The following is a 22,548-nucleotide window of genomic DNA, read 5'->3' as shown; positions in this document are numbered from 1 at the left end:
TTGCCCTCTCTCTGTTGTCACCAGTCTTCTCTCAAGCCTTTTCCACTCATCTCCGTCCATCCTCTGGGCCTCTGCTAACCTTCTATTTATGTTCATATTCTCCCTTCTGCACTTCCACCCCAATCCCTTTCATTTCCTCCTTCTTAGTTACCTGCCTGGTGTCTCAGTGAAGTCTGGGAAAGGGAGGAGAGACTAGATGGCTCCAAAAAAAATCTTAGAAAACTTTTAAAGGCCTGATATTCTTCAGCATCATGGGAAATATTGTGAAACAGTTCAAACCCAGCTTAAGGGAGAAAATTTTCCCAAAGGTGAATATTGCTTAAATATTCTTAACACTGCAATATTCTTCACCCTCCCTATCATGTTGTTCCCCATGACAGCCTACATTCCATAACAGAGGGTATGGGAGGCGGCATTTTCTGAAAAGATGGAGGAATTTCCCTTGCCCCCAATTTAGAGGTATTTGCCCTTGGAGGGGCCATCAGGGAGCCAATTTTTTACTTCTTGGCATCTTGTGATACATAGTATCTGTCCATGAACAAAATTAATCAGATTCATCTGGATGCTTCAGGCACCTTGGTGCCAAAAATATCACATAGATCAATAGGTTGCTTCTTTATTGTCCCGTGTCATTATCTAAGAGGAATGTAAACATTACACATCCTATTTATCAATCAGTGTTGAAGTGAATAATGCCTGCCCTGTAATTTCAGTCATTATAAGATGAAGGTGAATCCAGGTCTGCATAAGATGACCCTGTCTACGGTTAAGGAAAATCAAAAGCACTACAAAAGTACTGTTTAGGAAGAAAACAGGGAGAGGATACAGCCAAGGAGACGGATAACAAGATCTTTGCTTCTTAAGTTACATAAGTATAACTCACCTCAAGTTCATATGAATCCTTCTGTGTCAAGCCTGTCACAGTGCTATCATATAAAACACTGAGTGACATAAGGGCATGCCTTAGGGTCTGTAGGTCATCTGTTACACAGCATTTCTTTCTTCTCCAAGATATGGGGAAGTAGGTATCCAACAGCTCATCGTATTTCAAAAGAGCATCCTTAACTAAAGCAGCAAGTCCCCAGCCTTCATGGTTTGCCTCCTGTGGGGCTGCCTTCCTTCAAGACCACCTGATAACAGAGGGAGCACCGGCTCTGCTCAGCTCCAGCTGAGGTCCCCATGGTTATATAACACTTGGAGCCGAGCAGGACAAGGCGTGAGGAAATTGGCAGCAACAAGAGTCTGTAACCTAAAGAAGGCTAGGAGGGGTGTAGTTGGCAGCCAAGCACTCTGATTGGGACAGCGAATTATGTAAAACAGGTGTGAAGGAACTTCTGGCTTCACCCCAACCTGTAAAGAGCCTAGGAGTTGTCACTCCTATCCTTACAGTAAGAAGAAACTGAATAAAGTGAAAATCAACAATTTTCTTGGAACTACCGAGAGAACTGATGTTACAGGGGAGACCACAGCCATGGAATCTGGAGAGTCAGGTACATCCAGAGAGTCACAGCCAGATCTGCTCACCTGAAGCAGAATCTACTGGAGCCGTAAGCTGTAAGATCATTTAGCTGGCAATTCTGATGACTGCTAGTATGAGAGTGAGAAACTCTTGGGGGTTGCAGTCTTGTGGGGGCATACTTTCATGGGCTTTATTTCCAATAAGCCTAGCAGATTCTCTCAGTGAAGATCTTATAGAGAGTCCCCCATCCCCCACTGCCCACCTCCATCATGGCTCTGGGAGGGGAAAGAGGTGAGTAATCATGGAATATGACAGAGCCTTCTCCATAACGAAGCCCTGTTCTCCAAACCTTTATCCCAGCTAGGGGAAAGGAATTTCTCCCATTGCATTCCTTTTTAGACTTCTTATCTCAACCACAGGGTTGGGGCTGGGGAAGACATAATCAACAGCAGTCAGAACCTCAAGGAAATCAGTAGGAAACTCTGTAGCTATGCTACCGGGAAAGCTATACTACTGGAGATACACCTGAGAAGGTGACAGCCACAAGACATAGGACCCCTAAAAGATGGAGATTTAATTGGAAAGTTATGGAGTGCTATCCCTCACCCATATCCTACCTATTTGGAATCTATACCACTAGATTCCAAAATAATAACACTGGATTATACCTGAAAGTTCTGCAAGATACAACCTCTCTCTGAGGAGGAGTGTTTAGGGAAGCTCAAGGTCAGTAGGGTAGACAAAAACAGGGACACTAGAGGAATTTGAAGCCTCTGGCACTTACAGGTATAGCAAACATTTAACATATCCCAGTTCCTTGCTAGATTAACATAAACCATCACTCTAAAGGTCTGTGTATCTCCCTTCCTATTACCTGATACAGCATGTCTGGATTTCAACAAAAAGTTACAAGCATGCCAAAAAGCAATTAAAAAACAGCCTGGAAAAACAAAGCAATCATCAGAAGCAGACTGCAATACGATACAAATGCTGGGATTATCAGACAGAGAATTTGAAATAACTGTGATTAAAAGGATTAGAGACTCTAATGGAAAAAGTAAACAACATGAAAGAATAGATGGGTAATATAAGCAGAGGTGTGGAAACTCTAGAAGTGAATCAAAAGGAAAGGGTATAAATAAAAAGTACTGTAACAGATATATACACTACCAAACGTAAGGTAGATAGCTAGTGGGAAGCAGCCGCATAGCACAGGGAGATCAGATCGGTGCTTTGTGACTGCCTGGAGGGGTGGGATAGGGAGGGTGGGAGGGAGGGAGATGCAAGAGGGAAGGGATATGGGAACAGATGTATATGTATAACTGATTCACTTTGTTATAAAGCAGAAACTAACACACCATTGTGAAGCAATTATACTCCAATAAAGTTGTAAAAAAAAAATACTGTAACAGAAGTGAAATAAAGTATGCTTTTAATGGGCTCTTCAGTAGACTTGACATGGCTGAGGAAAGGATTAGTGAGCTTGAAAATGAGTCAGTAGAAACTTCCTAAACTGAAATGCCAAAAGGAAAAAAATTAGAACATCAAAGAACTGAGGGACAATTGCAAAAAGTATAATATATGTATAATTAAAATACCAAAAGAAAGAGAATAGAACTGAAGAAATACTGAATCAATAATGGCCAAGAACTTTCCAAAATTAAAGATAGATATCCAACCACAGATCCAGGAAGCTTATAAGATACCAAGCAGGATAAATACCAACACACACACACACACACACACACACACACACGCATATCATATTCCAACTGAAGAAAACCAAAGACAAAGAGAAAATCTTAAACCAAAGGAGGGAAAACATCTTACTGGTAGAGGAACAAATATTAAAATTAAAGTAGATTTCTCATCAGAAACCATGCAAGCAAGAAGAAAGTAGAGTGAAATATTTAGTGTTAAAAAAAAAAACCACCAACCTAAAATTCCATATCCAGTGAAATTATCTTTCCAAAGTGAAGGAGAAACACTTTCTAAGATAACCAAAACCAAGGAAATTCACTGCCAGCAGACCTACTCTGCAAGAAATTCTTCAGCCAAAAGGAAAATTATGTATGTTAGAAACTTGAATCTACGTAAAGAATGGAAGAGTGTCAGAGAAGGAATAAGTGAAGGTAAAATAAAAATATATTTTTTTCTTATTAATTCATCGAAAAGATAACTCTTTGCTTAAAATAATAATATTAAAATGTGTTAGATGATTATAGCATATGGATCAGTGAAATGAATGACAGCAAAGTCATAAGGGATAGGAGGGAGGAATTGGGATACTCAAAACAGAAGACAAAAAAGGGAGAAAATTAAAAATAAAGAACAAATACAACACATGAAAAGAGTTACAAACATGGCAGATATAATCTAACTATATCAATAGTCATTTTAAATGTCGATGGTCTAATTACACCAATTAAAAGACAGACATTGTCCGAGTGGATAAAAAGCAAGACCAACTATATGGTTTTCTACAAGAAACCCACTTAAATATAAAGACTAAAATAGGTGAAAGTAAGGGGATGGACAAAGATATCAAAATACATGAGACAAACGGAGAGAACTGAAAGGAGACATTCACAAATCCATTATTATCCTGGAGTTTTGGGTACCCTTCTGTCAGTAATTGATACATCAAGTGGAAAGAAAATCAATAAGGATATTGATGACTTGAAAAGCACCATCAGTCAACTACATCCAATTAACATTAATAGAAAATCCACCCAACAACAGAATACACATTTTTCTCAACCTCACAAGAAACATTCACCAAGATAGACCACATTCTGGGCCATAAAATACATCTTAACAAATTTAAAAGAAGAGCAATCATACAAAGTATGTTCTACTTCACAATGGAATTAGACTAGTAATAAATAACAGAAAGATAGATGGACAATCCCCCAAATGTTTGGAAATTGAAAACACACTATCAAATAACCCATAGTTTAAAGAAGAAGTCTAAAGAGAAATTACAAAATGTTTTAAACTAAGTAGAATGAAAATATAACTTATCAAAATGTGTGGGTTTTAGTGAAAGCCGTGCGTAGAGGGAAATTTATACCATTAAATGCATATATTACAAAAGAGGAAGGATCTAAAATCAGTAAAGTTTCCACCTTAGGAAACTAGAGAAAAAAGAGCAATTTAAGCCTAAAGCAAGCAGAAGAAAAGAAATAGTAAATATTAGAGATGAATGAAATTGAAAATAAGAAAACAGTAGAGAAAATCAACAAAATCAAAACTTGGTCCTTGGAAAAGATAAATAAAATTGCTAAATTTCTAGCCTGACTAATCAAGAGAAAATGAAAGAAGATACAAGTTACCAATATCAAAACAGGTGTAGAGATGATGTTCTCATTTGAGCCTAGGATGTGTGTGGGTAGTTTTGGCCTTCTTGTAGGAGATTCCTCTCCCCTTAGAGGAGATCAACAAAACAAACTGAGTAAATGACATTTCCAAACTTTTAAAAAAAAATTGTAAATGACACATAGAAAATTGGACGGGTGGGTGGACAGATGGATGGATGGATGGATAATGGGGCACACTGCTATAAACACATAAATAAGACTTCAAATGGAGGCTACTTCCTGGGATTCACTGGCAGAGATATTCCAGCCACTCCCAGCTCTTCTAGGCTGCCTTGAGGGCTGAGAGAAACAGTGGTATCTCTACCAGCCTGGCTCTTTCATTTCTATGCATATGAAAATTGTTTGTCTTGTAATGTTAATAGCGTTCACACATCTGGTTCATCAGGTAAAACGTCAAAAGGCAGAAAGGGAACCCACAGTTCTAATAATTTATTTCCTCAATCCACCCACACCCACACCCCTTCCCCAGTGCTCCAGAGGCCTGCTCCTCCCTACGTCTAGGACTTCTGGATAGGAGAGGGGAGACCTGCAGCTTAAAAGGAGAGTTGGCCAAAATCTGTCCACAGGAGGTCTGTCAGTGAACGGCGTGGGCAGCACCCAAGGCATGTTGCTGGCTCTTCAGCTTTTCCAGCTAGAGAGTAGGTTCTGACATTTTGTGCCACAGGACTTTCCATCAGCTTAATTACTGAACAGGGCAAACTGGGACATTAGCATCTTTAAGGCAGACACTTGTTAATAGCAAGATGTTGGTAACTGATAGTACTTCTCACTCATTCAACATCTGGCATGCCAGTCATGGTCTAAGGCTTGCTCATAGAGTCATTCACTCAGTGAGCATTAGAGCACCTGAGATAGGATAGACTCTGGGCACAGAGTGATGAACAGGCAGACATGGCCCTGTCCTCCTGGAGCTTAGAGTCCAACGTGTTTAAAAGAGGTTGGTGCAACAGACAAATTTCTGTGGACTCAAGAAGTGTTGGCTTCTTCACAGAGAGATTAGGAAATGTCTAACACTTAGGAAATGTCTAACACTTGAAAAGAATTATCATGGGTGAATGCAAATTCAATTGGAAGAATTTGACTTTCGAGGATTAAGCATTCTAAATTTAAACTCTGTGGTTCATAAAATAAAGTTGATTTGTCACCTTATCTTTGAAAGTGGGCATTCCTGGTACTTATCCCACTGATTTGGGCCATAAGAATTAAACAGTTTTAACATGTAATCACCAGAGGGAAGATATGACCAGATCTCAGTGAAAGGGATAGGAATATATTTGACATGAAAGAAGCTTGAATCTCACCATGTCCAGAGCCCAGCTTTTATTTTTCCAGTATGATTCATGTACCTGAAATAAGAAGCAGATTATACTAGAAGCTGATGTTCTAGCCTCAGCTTGAAAAGCCTGGTCTTAACCAAAAAGCCTTTTATTCAGATTTACTTCGTTCACCATTCATACTCATAATGTATTGAGTATCTTCTTTATACCAGGCCTGTGCTGGGTGCTGGGAATCCAAAGATAAATACGACCTGGCACCTGTCCTTGGGTGTCTAACAGATATAAGACTTAAGTATCAACATGAAATTACAATCCAATATTGCCTATGCCCCAGTAAATTTAAATACCAGGAGAGCCTGGGAGACTTGAGAAAGCTTGTGGAGGAAATGATGTCTGAGCTGGCTTTTGAAAAGGAGAAGTGAGGGGAAGACTTTCTAGGAGGAGGAAACAATATGTGAAAAGGCACGTGGGGCCTTTTGACATGTAAAAGTGCATCCTCTGACTGAGAAACATTGAATTCAGAGTACAGGATTGGTGGGGACAGAGAAGAAAATGGGTTAGAGAACTATTGGCTGATCATGCTAAGATAGCTGGGGACCAGAACATTATAGCTGCTTATAGAAGGCAAGATCCTATCTTATTATACACTATATGAATGACTGATTTTGCCTTCTAAAATTTAAACTCAAACTCATAGATATACAGGTGAGCAACAATGCTTCATGGCTATGATATCTAGTTCTCCAGCTATATTTAGCACACACACATGCCAAGTTATATCCTACACCTTTAATCAAAATTCTTTGACCTCAAGATAATGTAGATAGATGATGGAGAGCCAACATAATTAAAGTGAATGCCAGGCGAGATGGCCAAATGAGGCAAGTCACACGTAAGGAACAGCGGCCAACGCTATACACCGAAAATATGTTGTATAAAACTCTACTCTCGTATTCAGTCAACCCATCATCTGACCCCTGGAAGATGGCAATCCCCAAACCAAGGCACCATCATGCCCTGAATTTCTCTGAGCATCCCCTAACCCCACATGCCTTGTCTCTAGTCCCAGGGCTAGAGGGTTGAATATGGGGTCAGAGACCATAGGATCAGTTCCTCCCGTATCCTCTAACCCCAGAACTCCCTTATCCCAGGTCTTCCTCCACAGGAGGTGGGAGATGTGCATTAGTGGAACAGAGGATGGAAATAAGCTGCTCCTGGACATGATTTTCCACTGACTTAAATCCAGAGGGAATAAAAGACCTCAGGTAGTGAGTAGCAAAGCCCCAGAGCGTCAGATGTCTAAGAAAGCGTTGTGGTGTGTGACAAGAAGCCCCTGAGGGGGACACTGCCCCAGATCCATGACTGCTTACTCCACCATCTCCTGGCACCTCTCTCCCTCACAGACAGTTTGGACAGGTGGCAGCTTCTGGAGTGTTAGCCTGAGAGGCCACCGCTCCCAGCTCCTCCGTCTGCCTGCTCAAAGTGCTGGAGAGCTGACCTCCACTGATGCCTCAATGACAGCCGGCCAGGGACGTCAGTAAAACTCATTATAAGTGATAGCAGCACTTTAACACAGGCATGTGGGTCAGAGAAGTAATTCCTCCAACCCCTCCCAGGCAGCTTTGGTGAAATTAAAGTGGGGAATGATATTCTCACGACTTTCCTATTTCCTCCCTGTGTTTATCAGAAATCTAGGTCATGACAGCTCCGCTCATTCACATCTTCACTGGTAAATGCCTGAGAAGGGCAAAACCCAAAGTTTGCAGGCCCCCTCCTTTTTCTTCCTGCTCCCTCCCTGCCCTGCAGAAGAGAAAATGTCACAAAGGACAACCACACTGACACTCTGGTCTCAAGTGACTTCAGCACCTAGTCAAGAGGCCACGTCTGGGCTCTGGTGATGCTCACACCTGCTGTCGTAAGCAAGGGGATGGATTAGCCATGTGACTACCCTAAGCAAAGTGGCAGTCATGGTCCAACGTCAGCTGGAAATCCATTGTCAGTTTCACCTTTTCCTGTTGACCTCTGAAGGTCACGTGGTGCTGCTGTAATGTACTGACTGGGTGTCCAGAAGCAAAGCCTGTCCTCTCCTTACTCTCAAGTATGAGTCAAAGACTTTTCCTAATGAATGACACTAAGATTAGTAAAGAAATCATCATCTATATCAGTGTTTCTCATCTAAGAACAATCTTTATGAATTTATGAGATTAGAGCTTAACATTTTGTTGAAAATATGTTTTCAGTTTTTTAAAAGAAAATAATCACCTGTGATCCCAGCACCTTAACATAATTATTTTCATTTCACAATTTGCTTCCAGTTTCCAACCACAGGAAGACATTGTTCATAATTGTGACTTGTATGTATATAGTGTTCATTTCTCTTGCTTTTTTTCACTTAAGATCAGATTTTCATAATTGTACTGAATGCCTGGCTGCATGTATTTCTCTGGGTTGCTAATTTGTGATTTTTTTGATGGTTTACCCAAAGAAGGGAGAACATTTACTGAGTTTCTCATATTATGTTCTTACAGATAATGATATATACAGCTTTTGCTTCCTTTTGAATTTTCTTTAGGAATAACCCCAGGAGTGGGACCCCTCGTTCTTGATATGGATTGCCTTACTGACTTTTTTTTTTTTTTTTTTTTTTTTTTTTTTTTTTTGTGGTATGCGGGCCTCTCACTGTTGTGGCCTCTCCCGTTGCGGAGCACAGGCTCCGGATGCGCAGGCTCAGCAGCCATGGCTCACGGGCCCAGCCGCTCCGCGGCATATGGGATCCTCCCAGACCGGGGCACGAACCCGTATCCCCTGCATCGGCAGGCGGACTCTCAACCACTGCGCCACCAGGGAGGCCCGCCTTACTGACTTTTTTAAAAGGATGACACCAGTTATGGTACCACTACTACGGCCCATGACCATTTTCATTATAAACCAAAAGACCCAAAAGAGATGCCAAACTTATGGGAAAATTGTTTTTGTTTGTTTTGGCGAACTCTTTTTTAATATATTGATCTTAACTGGGCAGGCTTGAATGGAATCCTAAGGAAGAAAAAAATGAAAAATGCAGGGACTTCCCAGGTAGTACAGGGGTTAAGAATCCGCCTGCCAAAGCAGGGGACACGGGTTCGATCCCTGGTCTGGGAAGATCCCACATGACGCGGAGCAACTAAGCCAATGCGCCACACTCCTGAGCCTACGCTCTAGAGCCCACAAGCCACAACTACTGAGCCTGTGTGCCACAACTACTGAAGCCCGCATGCCTAGAGCCTGTGCTCCGCAACAAGAGAAGCCACTGCAATGAGAAGCCACGCACCGCAACGAAGAGTAGCCCCAGCTCGCCACAACTAGAGAAAGCCCACACACGGCAACAAAGACCCAACACAACCAAAAATAAATTTAAAAAAAAATGAAATATGCAGAGGGGGGTAGTTTTGCAGAACAGATCCCATTCTATGACTCAGCATTCTTTCCTTCACTTGTTTCTATTTCTGGTAGGGCGAGGATGCCCTAAGAGTATGAGAATACTGGTAGGTCTGGGCTCAGAACAAGAGCTGCTTTCCCTTAATGATGGGACAGCTAGAGGTGAGCCAGACACAGATAAAATCCATGAGAGCCACAAATAGCCTGATAGTTGGCTGTGTCAGAAGAGGCATCCAGCTAATGCTGGGCCTTTGGAGGTCACTTGGAAGAATTCTTTCTCATCTGAAATTCTGAAATCTGAAGGCATTGACCTCATCTTTCTGCCTGCTCTCTTCTTTCTGGGGGCATTCTTGCTGTGACTTATTGGCCAAAGGCAAATCCTCTGACAGATGTTGAGGTAGAGAATGATGTGGAGAGATCTACCTCCCTAAGAAAGAACGTCTGTGGGTGGTTACTGAGAGTGCAGCTCCCAGATCATAGCACAAGAGAAAGGGGCAGTCATCAGTGGTGCCTAATAGACACAGAGAAGGAAGGCTAGCACGTGTGTTGCAGTGATGCAGAGCACCGATGTGGACTCACTTGGCTCTTCCCTCCAAATTAGGAGTTGTTAGGGTGTTGAGATGTGCAATGACTCTCATCTTCCATTGGTTGTACCCTGCTGTCAGTCCGATAGAATAATCATAGTATCCAATATTGCACAGTACATACAATTTGAGAAGCATATATTAACATACATATTAGGCATGACACTGAATGTCTCGGCCAAGGTCATTCAGCTACAATGAAATGACAGTGTCACTTAGTCCTTGGTCCTGGGGGTCTGTCTCATAGTCTGTATTATGAATGAACCCAGACATTCGAATGAACACTCACCAATGAATGAAGCCAGCTATTCTGCCACTTGGGCCCATGCTCTCCTTTATACCCTGCAGCCACTATAGGATAAAACTAGGTTTTGTGTAGCCTTTGCTCTACAGTAGTTCAGAGGTCAAAGGGCAGACGTGTTACCTACAGATAATGGGTTCATCCAGAAGTCTCATTACCTCCTACGTAGCTTCCATGTTTTAGCAAGTTTATAACCCTATGGACACCTGTCTGTTTGGAAATGACAGAAGATAGAGAAGCCCATAATGCTGCTGATTGGGAAAGAGTTTACTGTTTTTCATGGTCTCCCTGGGAGGGAGATGCTGAAGATAGGAGAGTAGCACAGCTTTGGGAATATGTGGCCTTGGACAACTCACTTAACCTCTCTGAGCTCCTTTGCATAAAAGCGGAATGATAACACTTGGCTCCATGTGCTGTCTTGAGAATTAAATGAGATGGTTCACGCAGACTCCCCCTGAACAGAGAGAAGGAAATGTGCTGTGAACCTTGAAAAACATGCTTCTTCCTCCCGTCACCCTCACGGCTGCTCCTGTTGCCTGGACACACTGTAGGCACTATTCCAGGTTCAATCTGCAGCCATTTGTGGCTACAAAACAAATGTGTCAACTTTCCTCAATGTGGTGTTTTCTCTGATCTCTCTTAGGAGGTGCTTGAACTTGCTTTCTCGATCTTGTATGACTCAAACTGCCAGCTGAACTTCATAGCTCCTGACAAGCATGAGGTAAGGGTCTCAGTGGGGTTAATTTATGAGAGAATGTCATATTTTCTCAAGAAAAACAAGCAGGTGAAAAATACTGGAAAAAAAGAAATTTCATTTTTTAAAAAAGTCTACCTGAGAAAATTCACGAGCAAAGGTACATCTTGTTGACTTGGAATAGAATGGAAACCTCTCGAAAAACTGCAAGTTGTAACAGATTCAACTTCTTCTTAGCTTGATCAAGAGTTTTTGGTAAGGACTTCCCTGGCAGTCCAGTGGTTAAGACTCCGCGCTTCCAATACAGCGGGCGTGGGTTCGATCCCTGGTTGGGGAACTAAGATCCCACATGCTACACGGCCTGGCCAAAAAATAAATAAATAAACAAAACTTAAAAAATAAAAATAAAGAGTTTATGGTAAAGAAGAAGAATGTACAAATGTTTCATACTCAGTAAGGGCATAATTGTTAACCCAGAGGAAGTATCAGCCCTGGCTTATAGCTTTGGTTTTCCTTGAATATTTAGCTCTGGGTCAGAATTTTCCCATGATAAACTTATTTCTATTCTTTAAAACATTTGATGAAGTAGGTTTTTTACCATGTTTCTTTAAGTTATTTTAAGAGGTTTAGGGCTGTCTCTGCTGTTGGAATTTTATTTTTGAGATGCTTTTATTCCTTTTGACATCTTGTTATATGTATAATTTGTTTCTCTTCTTGAAACATGCTGTCAGCTATATTTAAAATATTTAGCATAAATCCAGGAAAATGCATTTGTAAGATGAAGTAGCAGCTCTGGTTGATTTAACTGTTTCTCTTGTAAACTAGAACCCAACATCATGCTTGAAACTCTTATTTTTAGATGATACCATTCAAATTTTTGTTGTGCATGTGGTTACATAAAAAGCTTTTAGAAAGGAAGGAACATTTTAATAGAATTTGAATTTTGTTCCCCATTTCCCCTGGGAGACTTAGCTCATTTAAAAGTTATTCTGTATTTGGTTTTCACTGGTTTGAAGCTTTTGAATAAAATTGTACATCCCAAAGAGAGAAGAAAGATTATATGCAAATCCTGCATTTAGAGTGGCGCTTAAATATAATTCTGTGTTACTTGACATTTCGTTCGCAGAAGGGGATGACTTTGTCTTCATCTTCCTGAAAATAGACACTGTGTCCTACCATTTCTCTTTTTAAATAAAATTGTGGTTGTACACAGGCCACCGTATTCAAGATATATACGGATGTGTAGGAAACTACTTAAAATGGTAGAACTGCGGATGCTATTTAAATCTACACAGCGCTGTTTTTCCCAGTGTACATTAATTCCAGATACGGATAAATGTTCTGGGACTGCCAAATTTTTATTCATATCTGCCATGTTTTACTGATGTAGTGAGGAGAAAAATGCCATACACTTGTGTAAATTAAAAGTATTCTTCAGACCACTTCCGTATCTATTACCTCATTTTATTTGCATAATTGCTCCATAAAATGGAAAGTTCTATCACAGATATCCTTGTTTATCAAAGGGGGAGAGAGAGGCCTCCCAAAATTGAATAACTCAACAATAGTACTGATAATAGTAATTATAACCAGAATACTCTGTACCAGGGACCATTCAATGCTTTATGTGCTTCACCTCTCTTAATCCTCATTCTGTAACTCTTAAGGAACAAACTAATGTTATTCCCATTTTATAAAAAAGGGAAACGAGGCACAGAGAGGTTAAGAAACTTGTCCAAGACGAAACAATCAGTAAGTGATAGAGCTTGGATTTAAACCATGGGGGTCTTGTTCCAGAAACACTTTCTCTTTGGCCCCTGCACTGTGTAGCTTGGAAGGAAGAAAGCAGGACCTGGACTCATGACTTCCTGCCAGTGCCCATCCCCCAGCTTCAGCAATTATCAGCGCATGGCCAATTAGGTTTCACCTACCCTCACTCACACCCAGCTGCCACAACACCCCAGATTATTTTTGAAGCTCATCCAGATATCATATCATTTTATTTGTAAATATTCCCATGTGCATCTCTAAATAATAAAGAATCCACTTGGAAACATAACTATCATACCATGATCACACCCAATTTTATAACGTTTTAATACCACGATTTGCAGTCCGTTTTCAGATTTCTCTGTCTCCTTTCTGGTTTTCCTTTTTTCTTTTATACTTTGTTCAGATCAGAATCCAGATAAGATCCATACATAACAATTGGTTCACGTGTTTCTTCAGTTTCCTTGAATCTATAGGTTCCTCTCTCCTTCTCTCATGAACACGTGCATGTGTTTTCTTTTCCTTGCAATTTATTCATTGAAAAAAGCAGCTCGGGCTTCCCTGGTGGCGCAGTGGTTGAGAGTCCGCCTGCCGATGCAGGGGACACGGGTTCGTGCCCCGGTCTGGGAGGATCCCACATGTCGCGGAGCGGCTGGGCCCGTGAGCCATGGCCGCTGAGCCTGCGTGTCCGGAGCCTGTGCTCCGCAACGGGAGAGGCCACAACAATGAGAGGCCCGCGTACCACAAAAAAAAAAAAAAAAAAAAAAGAAAAAAGCAGCTCATCTGTTTGGTAGCATAGCCAATAGTCTAGATTTTGCTGATTTTAATTCTGTATATTAGTTTCCTTGGCTGCTGTAACAAATTACCACAAATTTAGTGGCTTAAAGCAACATAAATGTATTATCTTACAATTCTGGAGATCAGAAGTCGGATGCAGGTCTTTCTGGGCTAAACTCAAGGTATCGGCAGAGCTGAACTCCTTTCTGGACTAGGGGATAATCCATTTCCTCACCCCTTCCACTTCTAGAGTCACCTGCACTCCTCGGCTCATTCCTCACCTCCATCCATCTCAGTAACGGTGGGTTGAGTCCTCACACCGCATCATTCTGACTGCCTCTTCCATACTCAGATCTCCCTCTCTCTCACTCCTGTTCTGTTTCCCTCTTCCACTTTTAAGGACCTTTGTGATTACATTGGGCCCACCTAGATAATCCCAGATAAAAATCCCTGTTTTAAGATCAGATGGTTAGCAGTCTTAATTCCCTTCACCATGTAACCTAACATACTCACAGGTTCCAGGGATTAGGACATGGTCTTATTTAAAAGGAGGGTACTATTCTGCCTACCATAACCTGCTGTATCATTTCACGTGTTTATCTGCATCCTGTATTTCCTATTAAGTGATAGTTAGACGATTCATCAAATTCAGGCTCTACTTTAAGCAGCAGTAGTGTTGTATTCTTCCATGATGTCTGGTTGTCTCTCTTTTGGAAATGTTTGCAGCCATTGATGATTATCGCCTAGATCCTTGGATCTGTTAGACTTTGGAAAAGGTTGATATTCCAATTCTATTATAGCTACATAAAGAGAAACTGCCTCATCAACTCTTTGGTTACCCTGAGGTTAAACAGTGTACATAGGATAGGCAGGAGAATGCTTGATTCTCTTTACCAGTTTTCAAAATCATGAGCATCTTCAAAGGAGCCCAGTGAAGGATTTTTGGTGTTTGGGTATCATTATGAAGTTATGGATTTAACGTATTTGTACATCAATAGGTTGCAGTTATTGTCATTATCAGTGTCCAAATTATCTAGAGAAAGAAGGAACACCTTCTGGTTAGCTTCTGAGTTCTATTGACAGATGTCTTTGGCAGCTTTCAGGCATTCTGGCATGACAAGATATTCCAGGTTCATCTTGTACATTTCCTACCTTTTCTCTGTGGAGCTTTGGCTCCTTTTGGTATTTAGCAACCAGATTCTGGACATTAGGTGTGCCTGTCACTACTGGGTTGGTCATTATTTTCAGGTTTTTTGTAGACAGAGCTTGGGGTTATGTTTTTTTAAAGATAAAATACACTGTAAGTTCATATTGATACTTCCAACTCAGATTCAGTACTACAGAGTTCTTATTTATTGGTTGATGTACTTTTTAATAAAATTTTCTGTACTTGCTGCTTCTCAAAAGAAAAGCACCACAGAAGTGTTCCTGTGGGTTAAATTAATCTGTACTAGGAAGCTAGCCAGGACTGGGAAAGCTGTGTACAAAGAGCAGTAATCCCCAGCACTTAGGGATTTACAATGAAACAGTGCCAGAGCTGAAAGGGGCCTTAAAGAGCATGGGGTTCAGTGGTGCCCATATCTGGAGGTACATCAGAATTAGCTAGAAGCTTTTCAAATAAAATTTCCTGACCCAAGATCCATAAGATCAGGATCTGCAGGGTAGGACCTGGGTATCTATTTTTATTAAAGTTATTTATGAGGAAACGAATGTTTCGATGTGTTCGGAGTCTACCTAAGGTATTCATGAGGACACTAATACTTCCAGAAATCCTTTAGCACTCAACTGATGTTTAGATGTTTAGGTTAAATGCTTTGGCTGAGATCACATAGCCAAGGCAGAACCAAAGCTCTACAGTTCAGGGCTGCACTACTCAGGCATGGGCCTCGTAATACACCCATGGTACACCTCCTTGGCTTAAAAAGTGGTACCACCAATGTGCATCGTGGTAGATTTCTACCACCTCACTATGACTTAAGATCTGTGTAGTGCTTGCCATCTTGTAGTACTTTTATGTTGAGATCTGCTATCATATTCTGGAACATAGCCCAGGTAACCACAGTGCAAAGGACAAGCTAAGTAGGGTCTGGAATTGCAGCTTGACCCAGTGAGGGCAAGAGAGGGGGAAATCTGGAGCATGTTCTAGAAGGAAGACCAGTCCCACAGGAAAAGCAGAGAAATTGCTATCAAAGAAGCCCTATATAGGACTAGGACATCCTAAAAGGTGAGCAAGCAGAGCATCCAGAATGCAGGCATTTTTCTGAGATGCGGGCAGCAGAGGCTAGTTCTTCCACCAGGTATCATGGCTCTAATACCAGGTCAGGGCAGGGTTTCAGCCTCTGGAGGGAAACTGACAAGAGCAAGGCAGGTCCTCAGATAAATGAAGCACAGTTCATAGTCTACTGGAGAGGCAAAGGATGCGATTAATTTTAATGAGAGGGGAAGAACCAAATTCTTGGTTGGGTACCATGGAGTGCTTTCCAAAAACAGGTGATGTCCCCAGGGACCAGGCTCCAGAGACCTGGAGGAGAAAAACCTTGGAAACTGGAGACCCAGGCAGAAGGGGTCCCTAGACCGGCAGCCAAGCCACCTTCCGTTAAGATCACCCAATAATTTTAGTCACTTTGCCACCAGACATTGGGCAGCACTCAGATATTTCCTAGACCTTTTGCTGAGAAATGCAAAGGTGGGCCTCCCATTGGGCTGTCATTGTGAGTGCTGGGAATCAGACAGGATAGGCAGAGATGAGCTACCAGACTGGGAACCATGCTTGGAGTGAGGAAAGAAGCAAGCTTGACCTGATGTTGAGTCCAGGAGTGTTGGGATATATTCTACCAATACCTTAAACTCATTGACTCACTGGTGGGATGTTAGAGATATGTTGCACAGGCACGAGAACCCAAACCCTCCTGCTGCGCCACAGGGAGGCATCATGGGCACAGAAGAGTGCAGGCACTGGAAGCAGATTGCGTAAGTTCAAATCCCACCCACTCCATGTACTACCAAGTGACTTAATTCCTCACCACCTCAGTTCCCTCATCTGTAAAACAGAGACGCTCCCAGAAGTGTCAGCTTTATAGAGATGCTGTGCATATTAAATGATGATGTAGGCAAAGCACTTAGCACAGAGCCTAGACCATGCTGAGTGATCAGTAAGTGTCAGCTATTGTTCCTCCTCTTGTTATTGTCATCAGTAGTTCTCATTGTCACCTCCCTTCCCACCAGTACTGTATCTGGACAGATGGGCTGAATGCGCTGCTGGGGAAAGATATGATGAGCGACCTGACGAGGAATGACTTGGACACGCTGCTCAGCATGGAAATCAAGCTCCGCCTCCTAGACCTGGAAAACATTCAGATCCCCGACGCACCTCCACCCATCCCCAAGGAGCCCAGCAACTATGACTTTGTCTATGACTGTAACTGAAGCGCCCGGGGGCCCAGAAGCTCCCCCTCCAAAACTGGAAGAGCTAGCTAACAGGAGAGAAGAATGAAAACGCTCCCATGCCTTGGAATCCGCTGTGGTAGAGGAAAGCTGCGGGCCACATTTCCTTTGGCCCCAACGCCTCTAGCCCCGGCGTCTTCCTGCCCCTCCCTGGCATCCTGCTCACCGCCCTGATTCCACTTCTAGACTCCCGTTGCTTTAGGTCACCTCCCGTTGCTGCAGCCTAAGGTGGGAGAAAAGCAAAACCCACCGCCAGTAAGAGAGCCAAAGGGCCCTTCCATCTTCTTCCCAGCAGGCAAGCCCTCCCCTCCTGGAGGCTGAAAGCCAGCAGCACCAGACCGCCCCCAAACCTACAGCCAGACCCAGGGGTGTGCCCGAGGCCTGTGTCTGGAAGAAAACAGTCTAGCTACTTGAGAAGACCAAACACCTCCTCGTTCCCTTGCTTCTAGAGTCCGCTCACACCACCAGTTCCGTGTGAATTGAAATCTGCTTCCAAACCCCCTCCCTCCTGCATCCCGGCCTTTGCCTGCCCTGTTGCTCTCTGGTTCCAAGAGCAGCAGCAGCAGCTTCTTCCTAGTTCTTCCCAGGGCTGGGTCTCCAGACACAGTCCGTGGGTCCCATGGCCACTTCACGTCTGCCCTGTGATGGTGACCACCCTTCCTGCCTCCCAGCTAGTCTTGGCTTTTCTCTCCCTGCCCCAGCCCAGACCTGCCCTCTTCACTGCCACACACCCTTCCAGCCCCTTAGCTGAAAGCACAAATGGTGAAACCAGTCCCCTTGCTCCATCTCTAATGTACTAAATCTAAAAGCCTCGATGAGGGGCAGTTGCTTATCGAAGGGTTTGGTGGTCCTTCTCCTGGTGGCTCTGCTGAGCACAGGTTTCCACAGGATGGTCAAGTACCCAAGTTTACATCGTTGTAATTATTACAGGTATTGACAGTTTGCAAGGGTTCAGGGTTGTTGGTTTGGGGGGGGCGGTTATGTTTTTTTTTTGGTTATTTTTTTTTCTTTGCTTTGTTTTTGTACAAAAGAGTCTAACATTTTTTGCCAAACAGATATATATTTAATGAAAAGAAAAGATACATAAAGGTGTGTACTTTCCAGGGTTGTTTTTTTTTTTCTAATTATTTGAATCCTAAACCTCTTCCTGAGAATAACATTCCCCTAAACATGCTGTGGAATAAAATTAATTGTGATGAGTTGTGGGGCTGGTGTTTTGATTTGGTAATTTAGGTTCTTGCTGCTCAGGCATCAGCATCATCTGTGAGCTTGTTAGAAATGCAGAATCTTAAACCTCACCCCAGCCCTGCAGAATCAGGTGATGCACGTGCATATTAAAGTTTGAAAAGCACTGGCCTAGGGGACTCCTGACCATTGCTGTGTCACCATAGGCTCTGCACATCAGTAAAGAATGATCCTTCTAAGAAGACCATCTCAAGTCATCTAAAAAAAATCAGACCCACTATGTAATAATATGATCTATTCATTTTACACTGTTGCCTCCTGACAGTGACTTTCTCTTTTATTTTTTCTTCCTTACCATTATATAATTTATGGAACTGACCAAATGAAACACATCACACTTTGAAGGAGTACAGTGAGCAAAGGAAAAGAATGCAGACCCACAGACCAGAAATGAGTCAAGCCAGAACTAAATGAATCTAACTATGAATTAATGAAATATGGGTAAGAGCCCAGCAAAAGACTTTGCTGAGGTTAGTTCCTTTGGAGGCATATCTGGATCATAAACTCCAAGGGCTGGAAGGGATATCAGAAAGGTCCCAGTGATGCAGAATTTACAGCACAAGCCACTCTGGACTCTCAATAGAAGTGTTAGGTGCCTTCAGGTCACTGCTGTTTATTGTTACCCAGATGTGCAATTACGAATTGACCTGGGTTGAGATGACATTACAGGAAAAAAAGAAAAAAAAGACCTCCTTTATAACCCATAGTAATTCCCAAGCGATTATGCTTTACATCAGCGCACACCTGAGTGTCAAGTTGATACTTCCTTTACATTAAGCTTTGATGATATTAACATGTACGTCCTTCATGTCAGGAGCACTTATTGATCTACCCATCATCCTGATAAAATAATAAATGTTAGGTAACAGAAAGCAGACAGAGTCATACCGTTTTTTACTTAGGAATTACCTGACTCCATCCATGAACAGGGGAATTCTTTGGACCAAGATATCTGAGGTCCTGGGACACTGAGTTTAAGAGATTGATCGTCCTATGACCCTTGCTAGGAAGAACAAGCCCTTCTCTGTTCTGTTGCTCCTGCTTTGGTCAATTAAATAGAAACTAACCCTTTCAGGGCTATTAAAGCATTCTGCTTCATCCCTGTAGACCCTCCTCTCAAGGACTGGTGAGGTCCTGAGAGTGTGACATCATTCCTTCATTTTGTGGCAATATGGTGCAGGGTTGCTCTCCACATTTGGCCACCTCATCTTCTCAGCCTAGGCTGCCGAAGGCAACTTTCCCAGCCAGTGGGCTTCCCACAGCCAGCTCAGCTCCCGTCGCCACAGGTTTCTAAGCTTGGACAAATCAGCCAAAGCCAAGGGAGCACTGAAGGAGGAGCCCAGTTTTGTCGTGAAGTCTAAGCTGCATCCTCCAATTCAGCTTTACTGAAATAAAACTGATCCTTGAATTTTAATCCACTGATATTTTAATTCCTCTCTTATTCTTATTCAGAACCTATAGGGGAAAGGGTAATTAACTGGCACTTTCAAACACAAAAGTGACCAAGGGCAGGAAAATCTGATGATTATTGCAGAAGAAAAAGTGCAAGGCTGAATGTTTCTTGAGTCTATTTGCAAATCCATTCTAAACCACCTTCCAACTAGCAACTCAAGCATTTCCTACCTACCTGCTTTTATAATGAACTGAGCAGTTGTATGATTGACATACATGCCTTTTATCGATTTTTGTCTTAGTTATGAAATCTTTAACTTAAACCTTTAGCTTACTATAAACCTTTAGCTTAAAGGAAATAAAATATTCCTATGATAATCAAAAGCATGCTTAGAGCTAGACACTAGGAATGCAACAAGAATAAAATTTGTAAAATCAGGAAGGTTATAATCAAGTAATTGAGTCGCATATAAAACCAAATAATTGCAGCACAGTGTGGAAATGATACTATATAACTGTGTACAACATAGAGTCATAGAAAGGAGGATGAGCTCAACACGCTTGAAAGTGGGGTAAGGGAAACCAAGAGAGGAGTAGAAACTTGAATTAGGTCTTGAAAGAGAGAAGCTGTTTGCCACGCAAGAGATAAACATTCCAAGTAGAGCAAAACATACAAACAGAGCCTGGAGGCAGGAAAACTGGTGACTATTCCAGAATCTGTAAAAACATTCAGTGTGGCCGGTATGTAGGATGGATATGAGAGGGGAAGGGAGAGAAGACTGCAGAGGATGTAAGAGGCACAAATCATGAAAATCCTGAGATGGTTGGCCAGGGATTTTACTTGAGGGCAAAAGAGTGTAGTCAGAGGAGTGATGTTGTCAGATTTGCTATTCAGAAATATCACAAAGACAAAATACCCATGTGGGGGAAAAATCAGTATGGGAGAAATAGAAGAGATATTAGCAAGAAGGTGATCGACATAGTCCCAAGCAAGAACCATTTGAGCCAGACTTTGGTATAAACGATGGGAAAGGGGAGGAGAGTAAAGCCATTGAAGGGCAGGGTTAGCTGCCTTTTTAGTGAAGGAGAGAGAAGAATGCCAGTGACTCCTGAGTTTCTGGATTGGGTGAGTAAGCAGATAACAAGGCTGTTACCTAAAATCAGGAAGAGAGGAGAAACGGGAGATTTTAGAAATAAAAGTGAGGGGAGATCATGAGACAGCTTGTTGGACTTCTCCAATCAAAAAAATGGAAGCCATACCTCATTCTAAAATGGAAATCTCATGACTTGAGAAACATGTGGATGAGGGGCCTGGAAATGGTCATCGCTCAGTAAGTAAATCCCCTCCCATCCCTTTGGTCCCCCATCCATGCCCTCTCCTTCCCTCACGCCCTCTCCTTTCCTTTATGATAACACGGTGGTTGAATGATCTTTAGTATAGTTCAACTATACGGCATGTTTCAACCAATTCAGCCTGTTTTATGAAAAAGGAAAATAATAAGCAAAGGAAAGGAAGAAAGGAGAAGAATTTAAATGTGAACATACTCTTGAAATAAATATTTGAGGTAACTTGCAATAAAACCACAATTTAAAATAAACTTGGGGGGGGTGGGTGGGTGGGTGGAGGATATATGGTATAATTCTATATGAAAATATAGTTATACCCTATATTTTTCTTTTAATGGAATTACATTTTTTTCTGACAGTAAAATGAATGTTATATGTTTTTAATCAGAACACACCCAAATGAAGGAAGGAAATAATTCTACCAGAAACATGATGTGTAGTTGATATACTTGAACATTAAATCTAAGTCTGGGCTTCCTGGAAGCCAATGTAAATAAGGAAGCAAATTGGGATATATAGCTCTCATTTTTTAAATTAAATTTTTATCACCTCATATGCAAATATCCTTTCCCAGGCACCAAATCTCGGAGAGGACATGCTATTAAAAGCACATAACACCTTCAATAAACACTTCTTAGTAGGTGCTGTTTGTCTGCCACTCTGTTTTGCTAATGAAAAGAGTTACCCCCCCGAAGCCCCTTGAGGGATGGAAGCAAACAGGTACCAGAGAAGAGGCGTTCTGAATGCTAGAGTCAGTTTAGGGACAAAGTATAGAAGAATCAGAAGAGGAGTCTGGAAGTCGAGCAACCAAGGAAAGCTTGGCCAAAGAGGTTCAGGAATGCACCGGGTGGGTCCAGGGCTAGGAGAGGTGCTGGGCACAGACGAGCAGGATCCAGGAACTGAATCCCCTTGCACTTTCATCAGGCACTCACTATGCACCATGCACAAGGCACAGGGATACAAAAGTAAACAAGTGACTCAGCCTTCTAGAGTCTCATAGCCTAGGACAGGAAAGACAGACAAATAAACGCAATCCAGAGCTAAAAGGATCTTAGTGTAGAGAACACTGAGCTAGCACACGGAGCAGGAAGTGACTTCTGCCTGGAGGGAAGTGAGGCCTGAGAGAGGGTTGGAAGGATGAGCAGGAAGCCACCAGGTGACAAGGGAAAGAAGGCCAGGCTCACTCTCTACTCAGCCTTCGGGTCCCAGTATGATCATAGTTTTCCCTGGACATCAAAGTCAAGGCTGGGGGCTCCGGCTCTGTGTTCCCAGAGCCACTTTTACTTATGGTCATTGAGTTTTCACTGTCTTCCTCACTTGCCGGGAACCCTATGAAAGAGGGCACCTGGCCAGCTGTTCTCACCACTTTCATGCCCTACCCTGAGCCCAGTGCCAGGCACTTAATTGCACTCCATCAGCTCTTTCTAAGAGAACTGATCAAGGGCTTTTCTGGAAGGGGTA

General features: G+C 42.3%; 1 protein-coding gene across 2 annotated transcripts in view; it reads left to right on the top strand.

Moving 5' to 3' along the window:
- Nucleotides 1-17,085, top strand: part of ELMO1 (engulfment and cell motility 1) — a gene marked incomplete at both ends in the record, with an annotated part of 466,567 nt that extends 449,482 nt beyond the window's left edge. For both annotated transcript variants that reach the window (XM_079711467.1, XM_079711468.1), the window contains 2 exons: nucleotides 11,062-11,139; nucleotides 16,885-17,085. In XM_079711467.1, coding sequence (XP_079567593.1) covers nucleotides 11,062-11,139; nucleotides 16,885-17,085 — 279 coding nt within the window. The remainder of the gene's footprint in view (nucleotides 1-11,061; nucleotides 11,140-16,884) is intronic.
- Between the last annotated feature and the right edge of the window lie 5,463 nt (nucleotides 17,086-22,548).

Source organism: Hyperoodon ampullatus (genome assembly GCF_949752795.1).
Source record: "Hyperoodon ampullatus genome assembly, chromosome: 9".
Classification (NCBI taxonomy): domain Eukaryota; kingdom Metazoa; phylum Chordata; class Mammalia; order Artiodactyla; family Ziphiidae; genus Hyperoodon; species Hyperoodon ampullatus.
The sequence above is the reverse complement of the archived record's forward strand: the minus strand, read 5'-3'. Positions and strand labels throughout refer to the sequence as shown.